The sequence below is a fragment of the Aspergillus ruber genome, assembly GCF_000600275.1.
Source record: "Aspergillus ruber CBS 135680 unplaced genomic scaffold scaffold00012, whole genome shotgun sequence".
NCBI classification, from domain to species: Eukaryota; Fungi; Ascomycota; class Eurotiomycetes; order Eurotiales; family Aspergillaceae; genus Aspergillus; species Aspergillus ruber.
This window is the reverse complement of record NW_024467308.1, coordinates 157555-184073: the sequence shown is the minus strand read 5'-3', so window position 1 is coordinate 184073 and position 26519 is coordinate 157555. Positions and strand designations below refer to the sequence as shown.

Below are 26519 nucleotides of genomic sequence, written 5' to 3'. Positions count from 1 at the left end.
TGGTGGCGGCCATCATCCTCGCCATACCACCAGCCTTCCAGTGATCCGACGACCATATGGAACCTCATCTTTTGGAATTGAGTGAGCTCACTGAGGACGAGCTTGCCATTTCTAGAAAAAGTTACAATTAGTATTGCTGCTTACCCAAAAGGGAACGAACTTACGGCTTCAACAGCTTCCTTGCGTTCTGAAGGGTCTTCCCAATCGACCGGGTTGCGTGCAGAACATTGGATGCCACAATCATATCATATACACCTTCCTCAAATCCCTGAGCAACAGGGTCTTCCTCGATGTTGAGCTTGGCAAAGTTCATATAGGGAACCCATGGGGCCAGCTTTCTCTGGGCCTTCTCGAAATACCCAGCACTGATGTCAGTGAATGTGTAGCTTTCGAATCGGGGATCTGTACCCCCAGAGCCACCCAGAGTCTGCAGCACGGGCAAGGCAGCAGCAGCAGTACCACCGCCGATTTCAAGAATCTTCATGTCGGGATTCTTGTGCGCCAGCTGGTCGACGTACCAGGTCATTTGAGCATAGTGCTGCTTGGTGCCGATGCCGGACTGATAGAAGTCGTGTAGGAAATTATCGGACATCAAGATCTGAAGGGGAGGAATTTGGCCTCGCAAAATCTGAGGAAGATATTTGCCATGTTCAATAAGAACTCGACCATCGGTGGATGTTTTCGATACGCGCTTTAGTAGGGACTCTTCCGCCTCCAGAGTCATATTCAGCCAGTCAATCTCTGGGGTCTCCAACTGATAGCCCAGGCTTCCTTCTTTGGCAAGTCGTAAGTAGTATCTCATGTAGTCATAGAACAATTTGAAGTTCCAGGCATACGATTTGGATTCCTCAACTGAGCATTCTTGCATCACCCGCTTGATGATGATTATACAGGCCATCTCAATGTCGAAGAGAACTTGGCGATCTTCGTTTTTAATATGGCCAGTAGCACTGACACAAAGCTTGCGAAGCTGCTCGGGTTTCATGAGGGAGAGATCTTCCTGCCAGTGGAAGTGGCTGCCAATCTTGCGAAGGTCGGTGTCGTTGCTAGCTTTAGTGTTGAGCCTTCTTCCTCGCATGCCTTCTAAAACAACAAGAGGCTTGTCCCATTGTTCGCCGGAGACCACAATATTTGACTCACCCTGATCAAACCCAGTCTGCTCGTAAGTGGCATAGCCGTTCAAGATGTCGCCAGGGGACTTGGGCACGTCCGCAGAGACATAGAGACGTCCGATCCCCACAGGAACCCTGGGAGCGTTCAAGTCCTCGTCAGCCTTCAATGAAGAAGGCACGGCCATCTGGAAAATGCTGTCCAGAGTAACTGGGTGAATCACGTGGGGAAACTCGAACTGGTGTGGCATAATGCTCTTCGTGTCCGAAACCTTGACCTGACAGGTGCTACAATAGTCGCCCTTGCGAATCTCTGTCAAAGCCTGGAACACGCCACCGTAGTAAAGACCGATTGAGTTCAGCTGTTCGTAAAAGTCTCGGGGGCGCTGGAGGCGGGAGCAGGAATTTTGCACAGCTTGGTATTGGCTTGCATAACGCTTTGCAGCCAGGACATTCTCGTCGACAAACACTGTGTTAGGAGAGGTCTTGTAGTCGATGCGAATTAGACCAGAGCAGTTTAGCTCCCACGTATCCTTGCGGGAGTACAGCTGGAATTCCTGCCAAGCAGCGTCTAGTGACTGAGTTCCTTGCCGGTATGGCCTTACATTGAGCATTGTTTCAATACCAGAGTCGTCGGCGGGTACAACAATTGCCTTGCTGATAATGATATCTCGCAGCTCATATCCAGCAATAGGACATGAGGAATCCGCTCTCTGGCACATGGCCTCGATTGCCATGATTATCATACCAGCCCCTGGATATAAGGCAGCTCCTTGGACCTTGTGAAGTTGGGCCCAGGGAATGTCGTTGTTTCGCAAGATATTGCGAAATCGCGGCTCAGAATCGATGCCATCCACCGTCTCAGCACCCAATAGGTCAGTTCTGGGGTTCTTGCGGAACCGATGGTGACGTGCAGTGTGGTGGTCCGCCCAGTACTTCAGGCTGTGGTTCCATTCAAATGGTGGCATATCGACGAGATAACCGCCCTTAACCGACGAATCCAAATCATCAAACAGGGAGTCACCGCTGATGGGATATCCGTTTTGGAATAAACGACCTGCGACTGCCATTGCTGTTTCGCAGGCGTTCTTCCCACGTTCAAGAACAGATTGATACGACACCTCGCCAAGTGAACTAACCGAGTCGGAAGTAAGAATCTGCTTGATAGGCCCCTTGAGCGCTGAATGAGGACCGAACTCGATCAAATGCTCCACAAAAGCTTTGTTGTTGCGACGTCTCGATTTCTTCTCGGAATACTGCAGAAGACCCTTCATCGCACTGGAGAAGCTCACCGGACAAACCAGATTGGAGACCCAGTAGTCTGTGCCAAGCTCATTATTGGCATTGATTCTCTCGCCAGTCAGGGAAGAGAACATTTGGACTTGGGTTTCGGTTGCATCAAAGGGGATGATGTCTCCCAGGGCCTGGCGATATGTTTCCGCGATGACCTGCATATGAGGCGAATGGTAGGCGATGTCGACTCTGAGCTTTCGAGCAAAGTGACCATCTTGCTTGATCATCCGCTCAAGTTCATCGATTGCAACTAAGTCCCCAGAAATGGTGGTGCTTGCCGGACTGTTCATGCACGCAACTGTCGCGTTGCCCCGAGGGAGACGGCTGATGTACTTCTGCGAGTCTTCCGCTCCAAGTCCAGTCGCCAGCATTGAACCATACAAGCTTGGCGCAAATCCACGAATACAACTGGAAAGGTGGCCTCGGTAGTATGCGATCTTCCAGGCATCCTCGCGACAAATAGCCTCCTTCGCATACGCAGCGGCAATCTCACCGCTGGAATGGCCGATGACAGCAGTTGGCTTGACACCCCATGATTTGAATAGGTCAACCAACGCGATTTGAAGGGCTGTACACAGCGGCTGGCAAAGGTCCGGGGAGTCTAGTTTGGAGGTTTCCTCGTCACGGAACAGCTCATTGAGCAGGGACCAAGAAGCGCCTAGGGTGACAAGGTATCTACCCGCGGCTTCCAGGCTGGCTCTGAAGACAGGCTGGGCGTACAGCTCGCGTCCCATAGCAAACCACTGGGCTCCTTGTCCGGTGAAGACAAATGCAAGCTTGGGGCACGCCCGCCCGCTTGAAGTCCGCACAGGCTGGGCAGGGAGCGATTCGAGCTGTGCGATTGCCTCCTTGCACGAGCTTGCAACCACAAAGGATTTCCACGGAAGAACACTTCGCCGGCTTGCCAGGGTGATTGCAAGTTTGGCAAACAGCTTCTTTTCTTCCTTCTCGGTCAAGTCGCCAGAGACCTTGTCCGTGAGATACTGGGCGAAAGCCCTCGCATTTCGCTCGATGCCACTTTGGTCGTTGGAGCTCCACAAGAGCAGCTTGGGGCACGATGGCACTTCGGACGCGAAGGGATTCGAGAAATAGTCGCTGACGGAGGTCCATGACATGGCATCTGAGCGGTTGCTGGAGAGGTCAACTCCAGAATCGGGGGTTCCGAATGGGGAGGGGCTTTCAATGGCCTGGACATTGTGCTTTCCGGTGATACGGTGGGCCTGGAAATAATGATATGCGTCGTCGATAATGCAATGAGCGTTGGTGCCTCCATACCCAAAGGAGTTGATGGAAACACGACGGAGACCCGCGTTCGGCCAAGGCGATAGCTGAGTCGGGACTTGCAGGTTCCATTCATCCATTGGAATTCGTGGGTTTGGCTTCTCGTACCAGATCGACGGTGGAATTTCTCCCTTCTCAATCATCATGATACCCTTGATAACCTGTACCATGCCTGAGCCGCCCTCGAGGTGGCCAATGTTAGATTTGATAGAGCCCATAATCAGCGGGTTTCCTGTACCCCGGGCGCTACCAAAAGTTCTTCCTAGAGCTCCCGCTTCAACAGGGTCTCCAGCAGGTGTTCCAGTGCCGTGGGCCTCAACATATTGTGTATCGGCGAGGCTCAAACCAGCCTCTGCGTAGACACGCCGAATGAGCGCTTCCTGTGCTTCTCCGGAAGGAAGGGTAATTCCAGGAGTATGTCCGTCCTGGCTGACAGCGCTGTTACGGATGACACCACGGATAACATCGCCGTCTTTCAAAGCCAGATCTAGTGGCTTCAGCACGCAGAAACCAGCACCTATCCCATGGCTTTAGTCATTTCTCAGAAACGTGTTGTCAAATGGGAAAGCTTACCTTCTCCACGAGAGTATCCATTGCCCTTATGGTCGAAAGACTGACATTTTCCGTCTGGGCTGAGGAAGTGCAGTCGGGTCATCGAACCCATGATGCCAGGCATGAGAATCAGATTTGTACCACCAACAATGGACTGTCCACTAAATTAGATACTGTATATAGGTGGGGCCATTGAGGACATACCATGGTGGTCTCTCCGGTACGCAAGCTCTGGCATCCCAAGTGCAGAGCCGCCATGGATGATGAGCAAGCGGTGTCCAGACTAATACTGGGTCCTTTAAAGTCAAAAAACCACGAGATTCTGTTTGACATGATGGCCGAACCAGTTCCGGTTCCATGGTAGAGAGGAAGATCCTCTGGATCGGAACCTAGCATCTCACTGTAATCTCTGGTGAAGCATCCCACGAAACACGATGTGCTCGATCCGCTGACATCCTCCATTCGAAGTCCAGCTACAAAAAACAAAAAAATGTTATATTAGAGATTTTCAATACCGCAAGGCTTTTTGGTCAGCTTACCGTTCTCGAGAGCTTCATAGGTACATTCAAGCGCCATTCGTTGCTGGGGGTCCATAGCTTCTGCCTCTGGGATGGACATGGTAAAGAAGGGAGCATCAAAGGCAGAGATATCCCTCTTCATAAAATGTGCTTTTCGGACATTTAGAATTCCATGCCGCTCATGGTGAGGGTGATAGTAAGCATCCACATTGAATCGGTCTTTGGGAATGTCGGAGAGGGCACTTTTGCCCGCTGCGATCATATCCCACAGTTTCGTAGGGTTCTCGGCTTCGCCGGGAAAACGGCCAGAGAAACCAATGATAGCAATTGGCATAACAGGGTCCTCTTCGATTCCAGAGAAGGAAGGCTTAGTGGTGTTTGACTGAAACATGATGTTTGATTCGTGGTGGACAAAGGATAGCAATCAGTTATGTTGAGATTGTTGTTTGATGATTTTCAAAGGCAGTTATACCGTAGACCTTGCTCGATATTTATCCTCATGTCATGTTGAAGAAAGTCAACACCAATTGCTAGAAAACGCCTTGCTTCCTTGAATAGATGTCGCCGCGGAAGCTTTTCGCAAAGAATGCAACCATCACAGCTGCCGAAATCTGACATGTATTGTTAGTCACTATTTTTGTGTGAATTCGCCGGCTCGGTGGTTAATTAAGAAAAAATCCTTTGTCGGCGAGTTTTGGGGTTGTAATCATGGTTTGGTGATAGATAGTAAGACCAGGCTGAGTTGGGGCTGTCTCGATTTCTGGCCCCCAAAGAATATAATACCTGCAACAACCGCAATCAGAGTTCATATTTTCAATTAACAACAAAACAAAAAAAAAAAAAAAAACGATGCTCCTACTTCAATATGCCACTCCAGGGTGGTTGTCAGCGACTGCTGTACTGTCACTGTCCTTGTATAGTGTCGCTCTAGTCGTCTACCGACTTTTCTTCAGTCCTATAAGGAGATTTCCAGGCCCTCGACTGGCAGCGGCCACCTTTTGGTAAGAAGCAAAGCTCAAAATTTGCTAGTAGGACACAAACTAATTCACCCTTAGGTACGAGTTCTACTACGATGTCGTTCTGGGCGGGCAGTATACCTTCCATATTGCTCGCCTGCATGAAAGATATGGTCCTGTCGTCCGAATCAACCCACACGAATTGCACGTCCATGAGTTCGACTTCTACAATCAACTCTATACAACCGGAGGACGGACTCGACACAAATGGTACTGGGCAGCGCGGGCGTTCGGTGTAGATTCTTCCACCTTCGCGACTGAGCGGCATGAGGAACACAGAATCCGTCGGTCAGCATTAAATCCGTCCTTTTCCACGGCTCAGGTACGCAAATTAGAGCCACTCATTCAAGGACGAGTTGATTCGGTCATGAGGAGAGTGAGGCAGTTCAAATTGAATGGGAGTGTTTTGTCTCTGGACGTGATGTTTGGAGCATTCTCGGCTGGTACGTTGGGAGTCTATAGATCCTAGCAAGATTCATGACTTACAACCCCAAACACAGATGTGATTACCGAGTATGCGTTTCGTCGTCCTGGACGTAAAGTCGAGGCTCCCGATTTTGATGACGGCTTCCACACGGCTTGCATCAATGGTGGCAAACAGCTCTTCCTAACACGACAGTTCCCTTGGCTGCTCAAAGTGGTTCGAACAATCCCTCCTCACATGACGCTTAAATTTAACCCTTCCATGTCGTCTTTTTTTGCGATGCACAAGGTAAAGAAAAACTTCTCTCCACTATCAAGTATCAAATCTAATGCGCTGGGCAGGACATTGCCATGCAGGTCAGGTCCGTCCTGGACGAGGCCAGTCTCGCCAACAAGACACCCACCGTATTCCACAGGATCCTAGACAGCAAAATTCCCGAGCATGAGAAGTCGTTTAACCGGCTGGCTTCTGATGCAGGCTCGCTGGTTGGCGCAGCGACGATCACTACGTCCTGGTCGCTTACACACGCCGTATTCCACCTCTTAGACAACCCCAGCAGCCTCGAGAAACTGAAAACCGAGCTAGCAAATGCCTTAAGTCCCAATTCGGACGACTGCGGCGAGACAATCCTGCCTATACTGGAACAATTACCGTACTTCACTGCCGTAATCCAGGAAGCATTGAGACTATCGGTCGGCGTATCGACTCGCCTCTCCCGAGTAGCTCCAGATGAGGTTCTCACCGTGAAGGACCCGGCAAAGAGCGACGATGGAGAGTGGAAAATCCCACCCTCAACCCCGGTTTCGATGAGCCAGCAACTGCTGTTGTATGACGAGCGCATCTTCCCGTCTGCATCTGCGTTCCGGCCAGAGCGGTGGATCGAGGATCCAGGGTTGATCAGATACCAAGTCGCATTTTCCAAAGGATCGCGCGCCTGTCTGGGAAAGCATCTGGCCCTCGCGGAGCTGTATCTTCTGCTCGGGAGGCTTTTTTCATCATATGGCTCATCGGAGGTTAGGATGCCTGGGGACCTTGGGTATCTTGAGTTGTATGAGACGGATAAGAGTGATATAGAGTGTGCGGTGGATGCTTTTCTGCCATTGCCAAAGGTTGGAAGCAAGGGGGTTAGATGTAAGATCTTGACCTGGGAAGATGAGAAGTAGTTAGTATTTTGAATCGACGTGTTTCTCATGGAAAGGAGGTTTGCAATTGTGAGTATATAGTGATAAATTAAAGTATTGACGGGGAGACTTTTAGTACACGATATAGATGTATTTCTTGGCTTTGCTAGGCGCACGTGTGCTAAACGTTACTAAATCGCGGGAATTTAAGCTTATCTTAACTCGTGGTCTTGGCATTCTATTTATCTATCATGAACATAATCTCCCGCTATGAAAATCAAAAACGTCATCGTAAACATCACAACTCAGAACCCTGAGGACGCGGCGGCTCAGCCTCTTCCTTCTTCCGTCTCTGGAACACCAGACCCGGATGGCCCAGCATCATCGAGTAAACCGATGCAAGGATCAAGCTGACTGTATCAGTAGTAGCTCATCGATACATTTGAGGATCGGCTCGCTACTTACAATCCCTCAAACCAGATGAACAGCATCTCATCTCGAATCAAGCCCCCGCTATACCCGGCATGTAACTCGGCCAAGCGGTAGACACATCGAATGGTGATCATCAGGATGGTAATAACGAGAAAGGCGAAGAAGATCAAGAACCGGTTGTGCAGAGGGTTGGCTACCAGGAGACCCGATCGGTAATACCGATTCAAGTAGTCGCCCAGCAAGGCACAGAAGATGCAGATAGTGAATACCTGGAAGGCAAGACCGGCCAGGGCAAGGTCTACGCCAATTTGGCTCTTCCCGCTGGTCGAGGTGGATAAGCCACCCCCGGCGGCTTGTAGAACGAGAGAGACCACGTCACAGTTGATGAAGACCCAGTAGATATATTTTGGTGGGAAGCGCGCCAGACTTGGGGAAAATTCATTAATGGTTAAAGCGAGGGTCACGTATATCGCGGCACAGAAATAGATCGGAGTGGTTGTGACGAGGACTATCCATAATTAAAAACTCCTCTCCTCTACCTGAATAGTTATGAGTAGGAACATACTGATTTGGAGCATAAAAGCATTAAAGTTGAACGGGTTATAATACATCATCACTCGACCGACATATCCGAGGAGCGCACTCACACAGCCGATAGACATGGCACCCATGAAGAACCATGTCTTTAATTGGATCCCCAGCCAGATGTGCACCAACCCAGCCAAACCAAATAGGCCAATAAAGCTACCATTGGCGGCCAGGCTGGGCCGATACCCGTAAAGGGAATACTGAATCGGACAAATCTCCAGCGTGCAGTTAGCATTGGGACCGAAGATGACAATGTACGGGGGAAGCCCCGGCGGCGAGGACATTGTAATCAGTCAGGCAAAAGAATGAGATAAAGTGGGGAGTGAGGGGCTGGTTGAAGAGGCGAAGGAAATATGGTCGACAATAGTCATATTCAGGACCCAGTGAAGTTTTAAATGACATTACAATGGAATATGTGCAGTATAAGCAGACGAGGCTATGGAAAGAAAATGGCAAAGTACGAACGCTGCCCTCTTCAAAGGATTCGAATGCCAAACGCCTAATGATCGGCACCGGTGTTGGGCGGAGGCTTTGGCGGTTTAGGAGCACGAGCAGACGAGATTTATGATTTGCAGAGAACAGCTAGCTAACACCGAACAGCCTCAAAGGTGGGGTGAAGGACGGAATTTACATGAGTGTTCAAAAGTCGCCGATAGGATCAAGCATTAGTGCGTATGTTGAAAATTGGTTTCACTTCTTAATAGGTCATCACTTTTCCTGCATCTTGTTATATTAAAAGTTCCTTCTACGGCCATGTCTCATATACGAGTAGAGTCCGGGGCTATGACATAGTATAGAAATGTTTATTGTGAAGGGGTACTATATTTAGAGATATGCAAAAATCGCGAGTTCAGTCATTTCACTAAGAGACATGGATAAGAGTAGAATGCAATGAACAAATTATTGAATTAAGAATGAACATTTGGTATGTACAATGGAATAAAATCATAAAAAATGCCTCGTCGCCTGCTCGAATTGTGATGTCAAACTGTCTTCCGTATAATTTCCAGAAGCCATCCCGATCTGTGGTCCACTAGGACTAAAGATCGTACTCCACATCGACGAGGCCGTCTGAGGCTCCCTCGGAGTACTCGCCTGGCTCAGCCTTTTGCCCCAAAAGAACGTCCCTATCGTAGCCTTTTCAACTTCCTGCGACAGACTGGCTTCGGTAGAATTTCCCAAACTCATCTCGATCCGCGGAGGGCTCGAGCTGATAATTGCACTCTCCATCGTTGACGAGTGCGATTGTTGCGTGGCTTGGTCCTTGACTGACCGGGTGTCCTTGACATAGGCTCCCATCATAGCCAGCACGCTAACCGCGGTGAATGCAAGCATGATTTTATCTTGTAGGGCAAAGGCCCGTCCGTAGCATTCTTTCACTAGCGCTGCTTCTGCCGCTGGGAACGCCTTGACGGCCTCGGTGGAGCCCAGTAGCTTGGTCAGTTTGCTGGCTCCGATTATAGGGAGTAGTTCGGACTTTAAATGTGATGTGGTGATCGCTTGTCCGAGGGCGATGCCGATTACGCCTCCCAGGACGCGAACTTGTGTGATAGAGCCCATACAGATACCTAGCACAGTCAGTTAGTGGGTTCAACATTGACTCGAAAAACATTTTCCCGGGATGATTGACTGACTGATGTCTTGCTCTTTCATACCGACACGGGCAGTCATAGCCAGGCTACTCAGAGCCAGGCCAAAACCCAATCCCAGAATCACCTGGTAGCCAAACTGCGCCGACGGGACTGGGCCAGATGTAACAGGGAGCGTTGTCATCAAACTGAGCCCAATGATCTGCAAAAAGAGTGATGCGACCAGGACATGCCAGCCAATTCCGAATTTACTGATGAGCATGCCAGCAAGGAAGGAGCCAAAGGCTGATAGCAATAGAAGGGCCAACATGTCTACGCCGGCGTCGACCGGACTGAGCCCATTCTGTAACTGCAGTCGCTGCGGAAGAAAAATGAGGGTCATCATGAAGGGAAATCCGGTTAGGAAGGCCGTCCTGCTGCTGCGTCAGCTATTGCCATGTGCTCAAATCAATAGACACGGTCTACGTACAGAATCGCAAGTCCTGAAAATCGTTGAGTGACGAGATTAGTAGGAAACAGGGGAAGGATCCTTCGGTTAAGGGATGAGCGACAGAGAAACCATTGCCAAGTACCAAATCCAATAAAGCAGAGTGCCGCGACAATAAAACATGCCACAATGGTGCCACTGTCCCACGCGTAGAAAGTTCCTCCCGATTCAAGTGCAAAGATTAGCAGAACTGATCCGGCCAGAGAGGTGGCAATCCCGATAAAATCAATGCCCTGGATGGTTGCCCACGTTGTTGGCAGCGGTTCTGCATTGCGAGGAAATATGGCTATGACAAGGATGGTGATAATGACTCCCGGAGGGAGATTGAGGTAAAATACCCATCTCCAGGTGGTATGGCTGGTGATAGCACCCCCCAGGATGGGACCCAATAAGCTAGCCGCCGCAAAGACAGAACTCATCATTCCAACTGCTAGCCCAGCATGCTGTATTGGAGTCACTTCTGCGATCACGGAAATAGCAAGACTGTATAGTCCTGCACCGCCGATGCCCTGGAAAGCGCGGAAAATGATACTGATCGGAAAGATAACGGAATGAGCTGCTCTGAATTCTAAGTTTAGAAAGGGACAGGGATACGTACAGCATCTCCATTGAATGCGCCAGTCCACAGGCGAGGGAAAAGGTTGTGAACAAACTTAGCGCAGAAACCAAGGTCGTTTTCCGGCCAAACAAGTCACTCATTCGAGCAAAGATAACCAAGAAGGCTGGAAGATGTTAGCAGGACTACCAAAGTATGACTGAAGAGAAAGCATTCTTTCCTGTATAAGTGATCAGATAGGAAGTTACCACCCAATTTCCCTTTTCATAGTTTCCCATACTCGACGTGATCGAGACAAGCGACGTAGCAATGATACTAGTCTCGAGGGCAGACAAAAGTAGCCCGAGACAGAGACTATCTCATTAGACAATGCTAATTTTTTTTTTTTTTTTATATGAATCAATTAATGAATTACATACCAGAATATCGTGATCCATAGTTTCCATCCGCTGAGATGCGTCAGGCGGGCAACAGGCATTTTCCTGGTACTTTCTGCATTGCTGCCCTGGGGATTCACTTTATCTAAACTTTGAAGGGCTTCTGGATCAGTAGAGCCCATTTTGAACAGGTAACTTATTCAAAAACTGAGAGAAATGCACGGTGGAATACTAGATAGCTTGGAGGTGTAAAGGTTTTGACATTTACACGGCGCACTGCCATAATGATAACTCAACAGATAGGGCTCGCAAATATCGAAATACGTGTACATCACCGACTGTCATAGATCTAAAAAAAGAAAGCCTTATGTATACACCGTCAATGCTACCATGTGAGGGTTTATCGGCGGCTTTAATCCGTCGCCCCAGAACGGATGCGGCGATGGAGAAATCTCACCTCTCACCTCAGCTTCTACAAAGTAGTATGATATTGCTGGGGATGGAAGTAAAATGACTTGCAGACGCTAGGACAGATATGAAACATAATTAAGATCCTGCTGTATGGGGCTTGTTGGTCTAACATCTTCAGCGACTGGTTGTTATGCGTCGCCCCATGACCGGGCATTGCTTAAGTGCAAGTAAGCTTCACAAGGAGTAAGGCATTCTATGGCTGTGTAAATGCTTATCTAGTATTTCTCCCTTTTCTTCCTTTTGGCATTATTGATGAGCATGTTAATACCGAGCCTTCATAGTCAGGTTTAGATGCTTTTATACAACTTATGTATGTCACCGATCCCCTCCTCGGTCAACCTCTAACCATACTCCACCCGTCATCTTTATCTATACAACCATGGAGACCGTTCTACGTGAAGCATGCGATAACTGTCATCGTCGGAAGACTCGCTGCCCATCCGATGGTGGCGGTCCCTGCACTAACTGTCGAGCCAGTGGTCAGGTCTGCACCTTCAGTCCTCGCAGTCGAATTGGCCGCCCTAGAGTGCGACCATCTCGTTCTAAACGTAACCGAACGAGGACACCGAGCCTTACAAAGACAGATGGGGATCATAATGCAGGAAGCCACATGCCAACAGTCTTCGACCCTGTCCCTGAATATACCACCCCTGTACCGAGTATAGTGCTGGGTGGAGCGGAAGGGTTTAATCATGCAAGTCTGCCTGATGAAACTACCCTCACAAATGAGTCCTCGTACATGCATTCTACCTGGGACAGTACATTGGAACCGTTCCCAATGTCGTATGTAACATCCTCACCCGTTGATATAAGATTGATGTCCTCGATTCAGCAGACTGATTTATCCGCAGACTAACAGAACCGTTGATTCCGTTCGACAATGAATTCCCCTTTTTCTCGCCCGAGGAAGTCGACTCTCTATGTAAAAGTCCTTCCCAGATAGCTGAGAGCGAAATATCGCAACGGGACTTGGCTTTTCTTTCCCCGAACAAAAACCTCAGTGTACCTCGGGCAACAACATCACCGGCACTTGTCCCTGAACAGCAACCACAACAATCATACATAGAAGATCGCCCTGAGTGCAAGGGGGAAAGTCTGGTTACGGTATATGGGCAACTCTCCCAGCTCCTCTTCACCCTGCACCTAGCCCACGATACCTTCTGTCGCAGAGAAACACTCGGCATCAGCGACCGAAGCTCAATCGACCAAATCTTCTCTACGGTTTCATCCCTCTGCGACGTTGTGGGTTGGCTCTCGCAATCGGCACGCAGTGCATCCGACTCTACCTTATCGTTATCTCCCTGTCTTCTCCTTATTATCTCGATGATCAGCACTGTAGTGGAGGTTTACCGGCGAGTTTTGGATGGCACTCTCCGTCCGTCAATGGGGCTCATGCAGCTACCCTCGTCTTCGCTACCATCTCCTCCGATCACCACTACACCTCGATCATCGCCGCTCTTGGAGAAGCAGCCCGCTGATACTCATACGCGACTGCAGTGTTTATCCGACGGCATCACGATGGATTTTCACCTCGGTCTTTTGGAGTGTATTTTTGGCTGGGGATGTTCGGAAACAAATAATGAGAGGGAAGTGTGTCGGAAACTGGAGGATACACATAAAGAGCTTCAGGTGTTCATGGAAGAGTGGAAGAAAGTAGCATAGCGTTCACGATTCACGCTTTATGACATGTATTTAACAAGAACATATACCATAAATTGAACAGAAAAATCAAAAGAAAAGAGATAATCAAAATCAAAATATCAATGTTGAAACATGGCTGTAGAAATCGCCCGTTGTATGGCCGTAGCAGCCTTCAAGGTAAATCTCGCATCCCGGGGAAGATTATGCCCCTGATCATGAATGATTGTTGAATGCTGACTGCAAAGCCCAACCGTCACTTTCGACTGAGGCAAGAACGGATCCAACGCACCCATAATATGCACAGTAGGAATTTGGATTCTAGCCAATTCCCGAGCCGGATGATACCGACGCAGAACCACATCGCCCGGCTCACTGGCCGTAATGAACCCGTTGATTTCGGTTGGTTTGACAACATCACCCTCGACCCAGTCCCGAACATCGACCTCGCCCGTCTGGGGATTGATGACGGTGTCGTATTCGTCCACCTGGGTCGCAGTCTGCAGATCAAAGGGCAGACTGGCGCAGGTGAACACGGCAAAGTTGAACAGCTCAGAGGCATGGGGGTTTGTTTTGCGATGGTGCAGCAACAGCGAGGCTACCAGAGCGCCACCTTGTGAGAAGCCGAAGATCCCCTCAAAGGGACCTTCTTCTTCGATGATCTCTAGAACCAGGTCGTATGCGGCTTGGAGGTTCTCGGCGGTGGGTTTGTTGTAGTAACAGTAGAAGGGGCCGGGGAATAAGGAAGGGACACCAGTCGCTGGACCGCATTCAACCAGGCCATCAACAAACTCGAATTCATAGGTAGGGTCTAAGTGATGGCGAATGGGGGCTAGCTGAGCTTCGTAGACTTGAGAATTTGTTCCCATTCCGTGTAAGCAAAGAAATCTCATGATGGAGGTTTGTATGGCTAGGCCGGAGTCAGGTTTGGTATAGAATAGAGGCCCGTTGCCAAATGGATTTGGCCTAGCTTTATAATATGCCTTTAACATGCTTCCAGTGTTCATACTCGACATACAGGATTTTCCAAAGTCGCCGCTGCCGCTGGTCACCAAAACTCGCCGATTTCGACCACTTCATACCGCGAGAGAATATATACACAGCCACATGGTTGAGATGATAATACGATCTTATCATAGAATCTTTACGTGGGTCGAGGAAATAATGAGAATACAAGTAGAATGCTTTGAGGGGGTAAAGGCTAAGGGTACGTTGGAGTGTAGGGAATAATGACTGTTTAGTAGACCATTGAGCAAAGGAAGCTTTGGGTAAATGAGAATGCCTTCATCACTCAGATCACTCAAGCTACAGATATAAGTTATGAACCACCACTAGACCAGAATCTCGACATTCATCCCCTGGATAGATCTCACCGCGCAGTCTGCGTGTTCCTTTTTGCCCTGGAAAAAGATGACGCCCCCTGCAGACCTTTAACAAGGTTACGTGTCTGCGATTTATTTATGTTGGGAACCGGCTGCGGGAGAATGTCCGGTATGGTCGTACGTACAATGAGGACTTTGGGTCGGGGCCGAGGTGGAGAGGTTATGAGCGGGATAAATGGGGCATTTGAAGAGAGATTAAGGGCCACGAAAGTGGTCTGTAGGGATAGGGGTAGGATGGGGATGGGCTAAGAAGGGTGTTTATTGATGAGGCTTTGGTGTGTAGGGAACGGGCTATCACTGACCTTTCACCGAACTGACTGCTTGCGTGGTGAAGTGAGAACTTTCAATCAAGAGAGATACCCAGGTGTGGAAGTTCATTAAACTAGCGGAAGCGTACGCTACAAAAATCAAAAATATGTATTCATCTCGAAGAAAACAAAAAATAATGAAGACATAAGTTAAAATCATGGCAACCGAACTCGCGCCCATAAAAGAAAAGTCCCAGCATAGAATTAGACAAGAAGGATATGAACCGAATAGAAACCGAACCGTTTGTCCAATCGAGACGCCAAGTCAAGAAACCAAGGTCATGAGGCATGAAGGCAATGATAGAATGAAAGCAAAAGAGTTGAACGTCAAAACGAAGATGAGAAAAAGTTGCTCCCCGCTGACAAAGGGCGGATGGGGAGAAATGAACATGAAATTGAAGCGGTGAGGAGTCGGAAGAGATGAGAAGGATAAGACGTCGGATACAATCTTGGGTATAGAGGGGCGTCTTCTTAATTGTCGGTTATACAAATGAATTAGGGATAGAGAGGTCGTAAACGGAGTGTCTTCGCCGTTGAGAGAATCGGAGTTGGCGATTAACGGAATTCGAAAGCAGGGGTACAACCACGGTCTTCGACATGCTTGAGCTCAAGTTGCTGGTATCTGCAAGAGCGTTAGTAGAACCCTCGACATCGGCAGGATGCATACGTACTTCTCACTCTTGGCGTGAAAGTAGATTCCGGTCACTGTCCCTTCGATCTGGTTGAAACAGATATAATAAAAGCCCTCAAAACTAGCACCGGATATAGTTCGCACGCGATGGTCAGGGACGAGGAAATACTCCTTCCACCGCATAAAGATGTGCTCGCGCTGTGCGAAATTACGGTAGGTGAAGTCGGGTTTCTTTGCCTGTCTGGCTAGCGGTCGCCATGCCGGGAATCGCGCCCAGTGGTTCATGTCTGTTTTCTCGGTCGCGCCCCATGCTTCATGGCGGGTTTTGAAAGTGTGCTTGGTACCGATGATCTCTCCTTCAAAGAATGTCGTCAAGGTAGGGTGGTCCTCCGTGAGGCCTATATGCATATTGTCAGATAGATCCAAGCAAAATTGGCGGGAATACAGACCTTGAATCCGGAGATAACCACAAAGATATGATTCAGCCATGTCAACATGTTTAATCTCGACGTCGACATTGTACACCTGGCGATCCGACTGTTGAGTCCCGGTGAATTTACTCCCGGGGCGTAGAAACGAGGATGTATAATTAGGGAGAAGCTTCCGCAGTCAGTAAGCCAGATGCATGGTATATCTGCTACTCGGGTACATACCCGAACATTGGAGAACTCATAGCTAAGAAGCGATGCAACCGACGGCGAATTAGCCACAGACGAAGGCTGCTGTACCGAGCATGACGGTTCCCCAGCCGGACTCAATCTTCCCACCCCCGATTCCTCCTCAGACTTGGTCGTTGCCTTCATCACGGCAGAACCAGATGCACCTGAACCCGAATCAACTCTCATAGGATCTGTGGTAGCGGCATCTTCTGACCGCATCAACATGGAATGCGCTGTCGTGTGGGCCGGGGGCGGATCATGATTGACGACGGCATCGCGCTCAGCAATAGCTGAGGGGTCGGGGGAGTCGCTCCTCAAAGGCAATCGTTCGATTTCCGGCGGACAAGTAGTATGGGAGGAGATATCGTTGACGAGCGAAGTGGTAGACAGCTGTGGTGTGTTGTCACTCGGAGTCGGCATTGGAGGCTACTTTCAGGTGAGAGAGGACATCGGAGCTGAGAAAGCGGTTAGAGAAAAAAGAAATTAAGAAGAAATTGTCAAAAAGCAGAATAGAAAGAATTAGGCAAGAATCAAGAAGATGGGATGAATTGGACTAACCACCGAAAGGGATATAGCGCGGGTCATGCGGGGGGAAGACGTGGGATAATTATGTCGTACATAGCTGACTCATTCCCTCGGCATAACAACGGTATATAAGCAAGCACGTTAAACGTCAGCATTATCAATATCACCGTTCGCTTGCACCACAGATTGGTTTAACTATGGTCTCTATTCTTCTCATGGGGTGACTTGTATCCAGACTACCTGGAGCCTAACTGATTTACCTATGCGAGTAGGCTAAAGCACAGAACGCTACTATTGGTGGCGTTGACAAAGGGAAAAGTCCTCCGGATATCAGACAAAGTCGTGGCCAAATGCGGCTATGGCGTCTGGCCAGGCGAGTTCGCGATCAAGAAGTACGCCTATCAACACCTTAATCGTCATATTGTCCGTGTCCCGCAAATCTACCACCACTTTCAAAGTCCGAATTCATCGACTTCCTCCTGGGCGAAAGGATATCTCTTTATGGAATATATCCCTGGGGAGACCTTAGAAAAGATTAGCCTCAGCCGTGGTGCTTATATTACTGAACGTCTAGCAAGAATTATCTCCGAGTTGGTGACGGTCACAGGCATAGGCGATGGCACACCAGGACCACCAATCGGCGATGGAATGCTTAAAGGATACTTGTTTGGAAATAACGGGACTGAGGATATTATCGGTTCTGTTGAGCTTCTGAACCGTTGACTCAACAAGCGCCTCGAGCTCATCGAACAAAACGATAGGTCTGCGTTCGTATCCCCTTATACTCTGTCACCTCGACCTCTGCCGCCAGAACATCAAGCTCATGCCAGACGACTCGATATGCTTACTTGACTGGGAACATGCGGGGTTTTCCCCGTATTTTCACGGCGCTGCGGCTGTTCCATATATCAAAAGCGATTTCACTTATGGAAAGAGCCTCCTTCAAGCCATTACAAACATAATGGGACTTGCGAATGGCGAGCAAGAATGTGTGAATCTTCTGAAGTGATCCCGTGCTGCTAGTTTGCAGTGTCTTTGATGGGTCTAAAAAGAGTAACAGAGGATCCTAGGTTTGTTCCTATTGTTCTCTAGCAAATCCCTGTAGAGGATGGACATGCCCGCCGATATTGATCCTTAGACTCTGCACCCTTTCGACTTTTTTATCCTAACTATGCATCGTACCGAACCGTCAACAACTCATGAAACAACTCGGGCAGTTTAAAAGAGAGATCCAAACTCTAGCTCTGAGGCCTAATGGTAGAGGAATACTACCACTGAAACGAGATCTTGCTTTCATAATCCGGTCCTTCCTAAACGAATCTCCCAGGTATAATTGCCTCGTACTCAGGTTCCTGGCCCACCGAGTTGTTGTACTTTGCATCTTATATGCGAAGCTTGGGTCAGCAGATCAAACAACAACATGGCGCTCACCCACCGGTTGCGACCTCAAAATACTTATTATTTGTTGGTGATCAGCCAGTGTGAGGGGGTCGACTGGAAATTGTGTGTCGGATAGGCTTGCTGACACCCTTAAGAGGAGGATTGAGGACTTGCTTCAGCTGGAGTTCTGTGGACTCGCTTCATGATCCCATGATATGAATCTGAATGTGTCATTTAATTACGATGAGAGCCAGAGTGATGAATGTATCGTCGTAAGCTTTTACCATCAATTGATCGTTGGTCTCCTCCCCTGTATGGTGAGATGAAACGGCATACTACCGCACTTTTACGCTATTCTTATCTTTCAAATGTGGTTAGAATTCAAATATAATAATAGAGAGCCAGTTGAACTAAGTGATATGGTTTGCTTACGAGCCCATATGTAAGCTAACTGCTAAATGAACTCCCCAGGAACCATCTCCTCATACTCAGAGTCCTCGTCCTCCATCCGGTAGTTCTTGTACAAACTATTCTGCGCCTGTGCAACTTCAGCTCCACTTTCATCGATGTACCCTGCAGCATTCAGGTCATCGATAAGAGTCTTCCTATTAATCATATTAGCGAAAGTCCAACCCACACGCTGTTGCGCTTGGAACACTTACACCCAAAACCGACACCCCGTCCCACTATCCGCCAACTCGTATCTATCACGTCCCTTACCCTCAATAAGTCTTATAACGTCACCAACAGTTATCCCCTTCGCCGCTGACAGATCGACGACCTTGAGGGGATAATCGATACATCTGTACAAGCACCGCTCTAGGGCATAGGTACCCATGGTATCGTCAGGTCTTGCCCTGAACATGTTCAGGCGGACTGATCCTGAATCGCTGATGAGGAGGTAGATAGATGGGTGGCTTCCGCTGTATGTGTCTGATTCGTGGCCTGTTTCAGGGACTTCGATTATAACCCTGATGTAATTGACAGGGAGGGCGTAGTCTTCTTCGGTGAGAAGCGTACTCATTTTGGCTGAGCAATTTGAGAGTGGAAGAGGGGATATATCACGTTCAATGTTGTAATTCCCTAGATGCTGTACTGTCGAGTTTATCAGGAGGGAAATAGGCAAGCTGCGTTGAACAAGGCAGATCAAGAGCTGCGGTGAATCGGGTCTTATAACCATTTACCCTACCTAAATAATTCACTTATAAAGCTAACCTAATTCTCCCTCATAAAATGCAACGATCTTATACTTTAAACCTCATTAATAATTTTTTCTAAATCATAAAAGGTACCATGCAACGAGAGTCTCATTTGCTCCAATTAGGGAGTGAATTATTGGCGTCAATACTTCTGATCCATACTCTGCAAGATGGCTTCAGCACATCTTACATATGTCAAAAGAAAGCACTGCGGCGATTAATGCCTGCCATTTCGAGTTACTCACCTTATGCTTATTGTCAATCAGTTTATGCCGGAGCATTGACTAGACAAGGTGAGTCGGATATGATCGCTGACATGTTCAAGGGAGCGACTGTCGTGCATTGATGTATGGTGTGAGGTTACCACGTCCCATTGAAATAAGGCTAGTAGCCACTGAAATTGCAACTTGCACAATTGAAATCAGTACAAACTTTTCCTCGGGCATTGATAGGTAGCTATTAAGTCTGTAATATTTTAATATAAACAAGTATCTTGGCAAGGGGGTTGATTGCTCACGTCGAAGACTTGTACATATTGTCTGCAAATATGTCAGATCCTCTCAAAATAACTTCTGCATGGTATCATGCTGTTCAGTTTATTGTGTTATTTAAGGGGAATTACGACTGTTTCGTGGCATTAAAGTGGTTTATCTCTATGCTTTGTTCTACGCGATATATATTTCAGTAGCAAGAAGGGGATCAAATGCTATGCAGTAATTTGTCACAGTACACTCTACACAATGCTGATATCAGTCTAGAATACATGATTTATTTGACGCATCGTACGATATATGGCCTCAACGGAAATGAATACCAGACATAAATACTTGCTTTAGCGGGAAGAAATCACTAGTTATATGATGTTGATATTCTATTATAGTAGCTTAGACGCATGTCCCTATCGATTGTGATCAAAAACATCCGCTCATGATGAACCCCATCCTCGTTGTATTACCGGATGACAGTCGTCACGCTCTTCAGTCGACGCTCAGTATTGCGACGAGTGTTAACAAAGTCGGGATAATTTCAAGTTAATTCAACAGCACCAGAGACAACGTGATCGACAGCTTCGACGCCCAGCATAAAACTATTAAAAGTTAGCATGTGATCGAACTTCCCCAGAAACAAATATGGGGATACTGACCTATGGCCCTGGTTCCCGACTTCATACTTCCACGAACCAAAACGGCCACGGGAAAGAATATCCTTGTCTTGTAGGTAAGGAAGGATCTCAGTCAGAGCGCCATTACGTTCCAAGCTAGGTGTGGGATAGCCATGGTCAAAACGGCAGACATATGTGCTGACAATCTTGTCCTCGGGCTTGAGTAACTCTGTGCTAATGAGGCCCTGGATGCTATCGGCCAGCAAAGTATCCTGGTTGATGGCCTTATGCGAGGATTCTGAGACCTCCAACATAACGGACCAGTAGGGACCCGATTCATCAGTGGAGGCAGGCTTTTCTCCATTAGCGAGTTGCAGGGTCGGCAGCTTAGCTAAATTGTCGGGCTGGTTGTAGGGAGAATATTTTGAGAAGATGGTCGCGCGGTAGAAAGGTGTGTTGTCCTCGGGGAAGTAGAGCTATACGTCGTCAGAGAAGTCATTTATATAGTTGAGAGGCACGTACCCAGCACTTAACTCCAATACGCTCGGGACGTTCACCACGAACGCCGATATCAGTCACATTTGTATAAGAATAAAAGTGGCTTGCACAACTGCTGCAATTGAGTATCGCCCATGGATTCGGCCAGGTAGTCTACAGCCATTGTAGAGATGAGCGAGCCATAATGGACAACGGTCCCTAGGGAGCGTTCTTGTTAGTCTACTTGCTATAACCAATTGATAGATTAAACTAACCTTCTGCAAGATAGACATTCTTGGCATCGGCATCAACCTTGATCACCTTGCCATGGTCTCCAAAGCGAGTTTTATCATTAGAAATGGTGTTGGCAACTGCCGTCCAAATACCTCCAGTGCCATCCCGGGCAGGAAATTTGAAAGTGGCATTAGGACCCCAGTTGCCCGCAACTTTGTTAAGAATAACATTGTTCGTCAATGTCTTCAGGTTAGGCGCAGCAACACGTTCTCCAACCCAGGTGGCATTCATCTTGCTGGGAGAAACTGCCCAGACCTTGAAGTTGTATGGCCGCATGAAGATCTCATTCAAATGCTCCCCAACATTGCGACGGTTCTACTCATCAAAGTTATCAGGTTTATCTGTCGCAACACGAGCACGAGCATCTATGGCCGCATCAATCAGACTGCTGATCGATTTGACCTGATCTTCCTTATCAAGCACGGAAATGTTGTTCTGGAAAGGGTAGGGCACGTAGAAAACACGCTGGTGTTCATACCAGTCTTCGTCCCTGGGGAGGGCTTCCCCGAGACAATCATCGAAATACTTGTAGTGGGAAAGATGACATGGCCTCCTACGTCGAAGAGAAAGCCCTCCGGGATAATGTCGGTCGAAGCTAAACCACCAGGCTTTTCGTTCGAATCGATAATCAACCACGACGCACTGTTCTGGAGAACGGAAAGCGGCTTGGTCAGCAGTCATAGTATAACCCTAAGATTTGACATACCAACTGCTGCAGGCGCTTGGCGGCTCCCAGGCCAGTCGGACCAGAGCCAATAACTAAGACATCAACGTCACTATAAATCCAATGGTCAGCGCGTTAATCAGACAAGCGTTAACAGGCGTGAGAGTACATTTGCTTAGCCGCCATGGTGTGATAACTATTTACACTATCTAAAATAAGACAAGTGACAAGACTATAAGGGAAGCAATATGAGGGTGAGAGGGAGAGGAGGGGTTTAGACACACGTTATAACCTGAAACCAACACTTCCTGCTGGCTTTGTTGCGCTGCCACGAAGTGGCGCCGCGCGTCCCCGGGCTCATACCAGGCGCAGATTGCCTTAAGCCAACAAATATTGGCCATCAAGAGCTCTCGCAAGGATCAACAGGCTTGTTTACTATGTATTGGTGCCGCAAATGCCTAGTTAGGCATATGTATTGAATATCTTATACCCTGTATCTGGCCCATGTATCGATGCCTCCACTGATCCCGGGTTCGGCGTCCTTCCCGGAGCTCCGTTCATACTTCTGTGTAAATATCCGGCGCAAAGAATCCATAATTTGGGTTTAATCTTACGTTTGTCGTCTCTCAGACCATTCTCTGCCCTCTTCTCTTGCTTTTACAGGATAGAGCGTCTTGGAGTAAAACCCCCCACTGTTCTATACTATCTAGCTCCTTCTGGGGCTTCATTAATAAATAGCCACACACATGGGCTAAGGTCTATGGGTGTAACTCGACATCTAGACGGTGTAGTCCCTTAGATACAGGCCTCATCCAACCGAGCCGAACAAAGAGATGGTGTGATTCATGCCCGCAGTTGCGGGCAGAGGGCACCTGGGCCGGTAGCAAAAGTACAAAGGTATACAACGACAGCTTTGCCGCGCTTCTCGGAGCCATTATCAACTATCATTCTCCGCTGAGTGACCAAGTTCACCAATCAAATGCAGAATCATGTCCGAATGCTGCTAGGCATTGGCGAGTAGGAATCCCAAATCACGCTGAGCTGCATCGCGCCCGCGACTAGCATCGTGACTTAGGTCTGGGTGTAATTCAATTTGAACTGTTTAATATCGAAGTGCATCTTGGACAGACTGCTCAGAGTAAGATCGTGTACAGATATTTATTCTTCCACCAATTTCTTCATCGCTGGCCTTGACAAAATCCTCCACCTCCCCTACCATTTCCTCGGGGTGCTCCTCTTTGAATTCGTCATATCTAAGAATTTGAATCTGATCTTTTAGCCAGAATACCAAATGGCAAATCCCAGTGAGCAGCTGAGGTCGAAAAGAAAGGAATCTGTCAAGTTCCGTAACATCAGACACTGCTCCTCAGCATATTGGATCCTTTCATGCAGGTATTTCCAGCCAATTCCCTCCTCTTGTTGTCACTCCTCGATGTTACCGGTATCATTTTTGTCCAGGCATTGGCCTGTCGGTGACTGAGTCTCGTTGGTTTTCAGTAGGTTGATCAAGTGTCATGCTGCGTATCCGTATCGTTTAGTTGCATTTTCGAGAAGGCTGGTTCCACCCCAATTGTGGCTGTCTCAAGCTTCTCTGTCTTGGTTCGCACCAGGACACTTGCTCATTGGCCCTTTTAAATAACAAATCGATTACCTGTGCATACAGGGGATGGCCTATGAATCTTTCTTGCCATATGTATATATAGCTCTGGATACCTTGAACACCTCTAGTCACTGAGAGAATTCAGATAAAGGTACCAAGTGCTCGTATATGCTGCCACACGTGTTTCTATCACATTTTTTTGTTCATACCCGGTGATATCTGCAAGCCCCAAATAATATCCTTGGTATACAGTCTCTGAACTGATATTAGGATTTAACGCCTTCGATAGTTCATAACATGCCGCTGCAAATTCCCTAGAATTGTATTCAAGCCTGGAATTAACGCTGTTAGTTCTGCATCTACTTGAACAAAAAAGCAGGAGAGAATCTCACAACTACGAGGTACATTTACTCCTGATAGACCTAGGAATCTTAAACGAAGTGCCCAATATGTGCGAAAATGCACGGGCAAAATGGCACAATAGTAATGTTCTGTAAATCTATCATAGCTCTAGGGCTCGGTATGGACAATAAACTTGATTAAATAATAATAATGTTCTGTATTCAGGACGGGGTCGGTCGTAATTGACGGCAACAGATGGGTGAAAGGATTGGAAAACAGTGGTCTTCGTCTCGTCGTCATGTGTAATGGTTTTTCAGGGCAGCCTGTAATCTTTGTAAGGGAGGCTGAGATTCTGCATCCAGGGATCTTCGTAGTATTCTTTATGACATTGCAGTATCACACTTGGCTTCTTCGAGCGAAGGACCTCTTCTAGAGCTGATGGCACCTCTCGTCTGAAATTTTATTTCTTCATCTTGGCTTGAACATCAATGCGTCGAGGACAGACACGGTGTGTATGCTTCATGCTCCGTTTGTTGATAATCGAATAAGCTCATCGACGGCCTTTCATGCCAAGCAGTCTTGAACAAATTGCTCAAAAGAGACAGCATAGTTATGGTTGTTTGCTGGTCGCTGTAGGATAATGACCAAATCAGATGGTTCTAACGCAAGATCCAGCGCCTTCTCAATCTCCTCCACGCGTAATTCGAGCTGTCGTCCAGAGCTTTTTATGGTGCCCAGAGCGAATACCGTCAACGGTACTGCGACGGACTGATGGTTGGGGGCGAGGCAGGCCAAATATGTATTTTGGGATCTGGATACCGAGGGGGGAGTCCACGGCGGGTGACATTGTCTTTTCGAGTTAGCCATTTTCTGGGAGTGTTTTCCATAGCGGGTTCACACCTTCAGGTGAGTATGTATAGCCCAAGGACCTCGGCTATACTGCAACGATTTCTGTATTCTAGTTAGATGATTATCCCTTTCACTAAAGCTAGTAGAGAGATTGAAACAGCTCCTTAGTAAAAAGATGCAGGGTAAATATATAGTCAATAAGCCGTTCCAGGCGGCAAGGCTGACAATGGGGCACTATAGCATCAGCTTTGTTCTAAGACATGGCCGATAAGCCAGAACCTGTAAACGGCAGCAGATGGCTGTCACGGATGATGTAGAAAGGCCTTTGTATTAGAAACAATAATCCCCTGGAGAACAAGCATTCATGTACATATATTGACGGTTTTGATCAAGTGTGAATTCCAACTCTGCCGGACAATATTAAATAAGTCTTGACATTAAGTCCCTGGAAGATTGAAAGGCGTAGTGGGTTTTTCGTTCAAAATATATTCAGTACGATTAGAGGAAGTTTTTCCTATGGTAACAGTAAACATAGTTCATGCGAATAGCAATGGCCTTTATTTTATTTTTGCATTAAAGATGTCAAACAGATTGTGTCATTGCTGTTTCTGATACCCGGTCACTTCAATACAAAACGCCCGATGCTCCTTCGTAGAATTCAAAATCGCTTTCATGATATTGTTCGATTTAGATAGGCTTGATCTGCATGGGAAGATTGATTAGAACAGCCCTCATAACCAGACTAGACCATAGATTGATTCTTACTTTGAAGTGAAGAGAGATGAGGGAGAAGACGAGAGCCTTGAGATCCTGGACGAGGTAGTAGAACACACGCAGTCCCTCCGGATCTGCCGATTCCGTCACATCTACTAACGAGCCGATTTTCGCGGTCTACCATTGTCAGAAGCCGTCAAACAAGCCAAAAGTGCGAACCTGTCCACTGGTGAAATACCTCGAAAGAAATGTGTTCGTTGCCCAATCGAATCTCCAATTCTTGTCGGCCATCCTTGTTCTTCTGCGGCCATTTCGAATCATCTTCCCTGTTGGGGACGACGGATTAGCGCGTGACGGAGAATCGAGGGGTATCGCAGGACGCATACTTTAGGATGTCGCTGTCTTTGATGATACGTTTGATCTCCTGGATCATAACTGCGCTCACGCACACTGTCCATCCCATTAGCACGGCTGCGCTATCGACCATGTTTGTTCCTCCACTCACTCTCTTTGCGGATCAGGGAATCATTGCGGTAGTTGGAGTTGTTCGCGTATCGGACGCCTGCGCTGCGACCATCGCCTAGAGTGCGGAAGTCGAATTCTATTGAAACTAGTTAGCAACACCCTCTAGTCGCGAATGAAGATGACCAACCTAGAAACTCATGCCCGAACCGCCCAGAGTGACCGGAGCTGCGAGGCAGTCAGCAGCTGAGGAAACCTGGGCCTCAACAACAAATCGGGCTTACTAGTAGCGGAGATAAAAGGGGTCGTTTTGCGCCATCTCGTCAGACACTTTTTGTTTATTATTTTGACGACGTGAGGAGAGAGAAGCAACAAATCTGGAGGCGGATCGCAGGGTTGGTCCAGGCGGCTTAGTCACCCACACACTCCGGCCAGGTTGCTCCGCCGCGCAAGTGGACAGCATTCATTCTATTCTCGTA

At 48.0% G+C, this 26519-nt stretch overlaps 11 protein-coding genes across 11 annotated transcripts; 2 read left to right on the top strand and 9 right to left on the bottom strand.

Annotated features, from left to right (window-relative positions):
• Positions 1-160: 160 nt before the first annotated feature.
• On the bottom strand, positions 161-5144 carry EURHEDRAFT_455338 (ketoacyl-synt-domain-containing protein; the record flags this gene model as incomplete). The annotated part of the gene is made up of 4 exons (XM_040784262.1): positions 161-4200; positions 4257-4389; positions 4440-4708; positions 4775-5144. 4 exons carry the CDS (start codon positions 5142-5144, stop codon positions 161-163), a joined length of 4812 nt encoding a protein of 1603 aa, XP_040639008.1.
• A 458-nt stretch (positions 5145-5602) lies between these two features.
• Positions 5603-7356, top strand: EURHEDRAFT_455324 (cytochrome P450; the record flags this gene model as incomplete). The annotated part of the gene is made up of 4 exons (XM_040784261.1): positions 5603-5754; positions 5809-6212; positions 6270-6481; positions 6535-7356. The coding sequence occupies 4 exons, from the start codon at positions 5603-5605 to the stop codon at positions 7354-7356; spliced, it is 1590 nt and encodes a 529-aa protein (XP_040639007.1).
• A 187-nt stretch (positions 7357-7543) lies between these two features.
• On the bottom strand, positions 7544-8618 carry EURHEDRAFT_523084 (RTA1 domain-containing protein; the record flags this gene model as incomplete). The annotated part of the gene is made up of 3 exons (XM_040786885.1): positions 7544-7724; positions 7780-8254; positions 8312-8618. The coding sequence occupies 3 exons, from the start codon at positions 8616-8618 to the stop codon at positions 7613-7615; spliced, it is 894 nt and encodes a 297-aa protein (XP_040639006.1). The 3' UTR covers positions 7544-7612.
• Positions 8619-9137: 519 nt separating this feature from the next.
• On the bottom strand, positions 9138-11525 carry EURHEDRAFT_530714 (putative MFS multidrug transporter; the record flags this gene model as incomplete). Its single annotated transcript, XM_040787160.1, has 7 exons — positions 9138-9153; positions 9572-9902; positions 9969-10336; positions 10393-10941; positions 11009-11104; positions 11156-11320; positions 11386-11525. The coding sequence occupies 7 exons, from the start codon at positions 11523-11525 to the stop codon at positions 9138-9140; spliced, it is 1665 nt and encodes a 554-aa protein (XP_040639005.1).
• A 668-nt stretch (positions 11526-12193) lies between these two features.
• On the top strand, positions 12194-13517 carry EURHEDRAFT_386218 (Zn(II)2Cys6 transcription factor domain-containing protein; the record flags this gene model as incomplete). The annotated part of the gene is made up of 2 exons (XM_040779673.1): positions 12194-12597; positions 12666-13517. 2 exons carry the CDS (start codon positions 12194-12196, stop codon positions 13474-13476), a joined length of 1215 nt encoding a protein of 404 aa, XP_040639004.1. The 3' UTR covers positions 13477-13517.
• A 57-nt stretch (positions 13518-13574) lies between these two features.
• EURHEDRAFT_377403 (uncharacterized protein) lies at positions 13575-14321 on the bottom strand (the record flags this gene model as incomplete). The annotated part of the gene is made up of 1 exon (XM_040778963.1): positions 13575-14321. The coding sequence occupies one exon, from the start codon at positions 14319-14321 to the stop codon at positions 13575-13577; it is 747 nt and encodes a 248-aa protein (XP_040639003.1).
• Positions 14322-15697: 1376 nt separating this feature from the next.
• On the bottom strand, positions 15698-16852 carry EURHEDRAFT_377402 (GID4/VID24 family protein; the record flags this gene model as incomplete). Its single annotated transcript, XM_040778962.1, has 4 exons — positions 15698-15764; positions 15814-16171; positions 16223-16373; positions 16427-16852. 4 exons carry the CDS (start codon positions 16850-16852, stop codon positions 15698-15700), a joined length of 1002 nt encoding a protein of 333 aa, XP_040639002.1.
• Positions 16853-18791: 1939 nt separating this feature from the next.
• EURHEDRAFT_377401 (uncharacterized protein) lies at positions 18792-19361 on the bottom strand (the record flags this gene model as incomplete). Its single annotated transcript, XM_040778961.1, has 2 exons — positions 18792-18942; positions 19000-19361. The coding sequence occupies 2 exons, from the start codon at positions 19359-19361 to the stop codon at positions 18792-18794; spliced, it is 513 nt and encodes a 170-aa protein (XP_040639001.1).
• A 1061-nt stretch (positions 19362-20422) lies between these two features.
• EURHEDRAFT_530712 (protoporphyrinogen/coproporphyrinogen oxidase) lies at positions 20423-22259 on the bottom strand (the record flags this gene model as incomplete). The annotated part of the gene is made up of 9 exons (XM_040787159.1): positions 20423-20623; positions 20681-21114; positions 21161-21171; positions 21218-21334; positions 21391-21724; positions 21761-21934; positions 21955-22056; positions 22116-22185; positions 22243-22259. 9 exons carry the CDS (start codon positions 22257-22259, stop codon positions 20563-20565), a joined length of 1320 nt encoding a protein of 439 aa, XP_040639000.1. The 3' UTR covers positions 20423-20562.
• A 2138-nt stretch (positions 22260-24397) lies between these two features.
• On the bottom strand, positions 24398-25003 carry EURHEDRAFT_55027 (uncharacterized protein). The gene has a single exon (XM_040787513.1). The coding sequence runs from the start codon at positions 24880-24882 to the stop codon at positions 24580-24582; it is 303 nt and encodes a 100-aa protein (XP_040638999.1). The 5' UTR covers positions 24883-25003; the 3' UTR covers positions 24398-24579.
• A 268-nt stretch (positions 25004-25271) lies between these two features.
• EURHEDRAFT_412129 (mago nashi family protein) lies at positions 25272-26405 on the bottom strand. Its single transcript, XM_040781822.1, has 7 exons — positions 26325-26405; positions 26231-26268; positions 26084-26179; positions 25965-26028; positions 25817-25904; positions 25630-25755; positions 25272-25566 (listed from the first exon to the last, which is right to left on the bottom strand). The coding sequence occupies exons 1-7, from the start codon at positions 26357-26359 to the stop codon at positions 25552-25554; spliced, it is 462 nt and encodes a 153-aa protein (XP_040638998.1). The 5' UTR covers positions 26360-26405; the 3' UTR covers positions 25272-25551.
• Between the last annotated feature and the right edge of the window lie 114 nt (positions 26406-26519).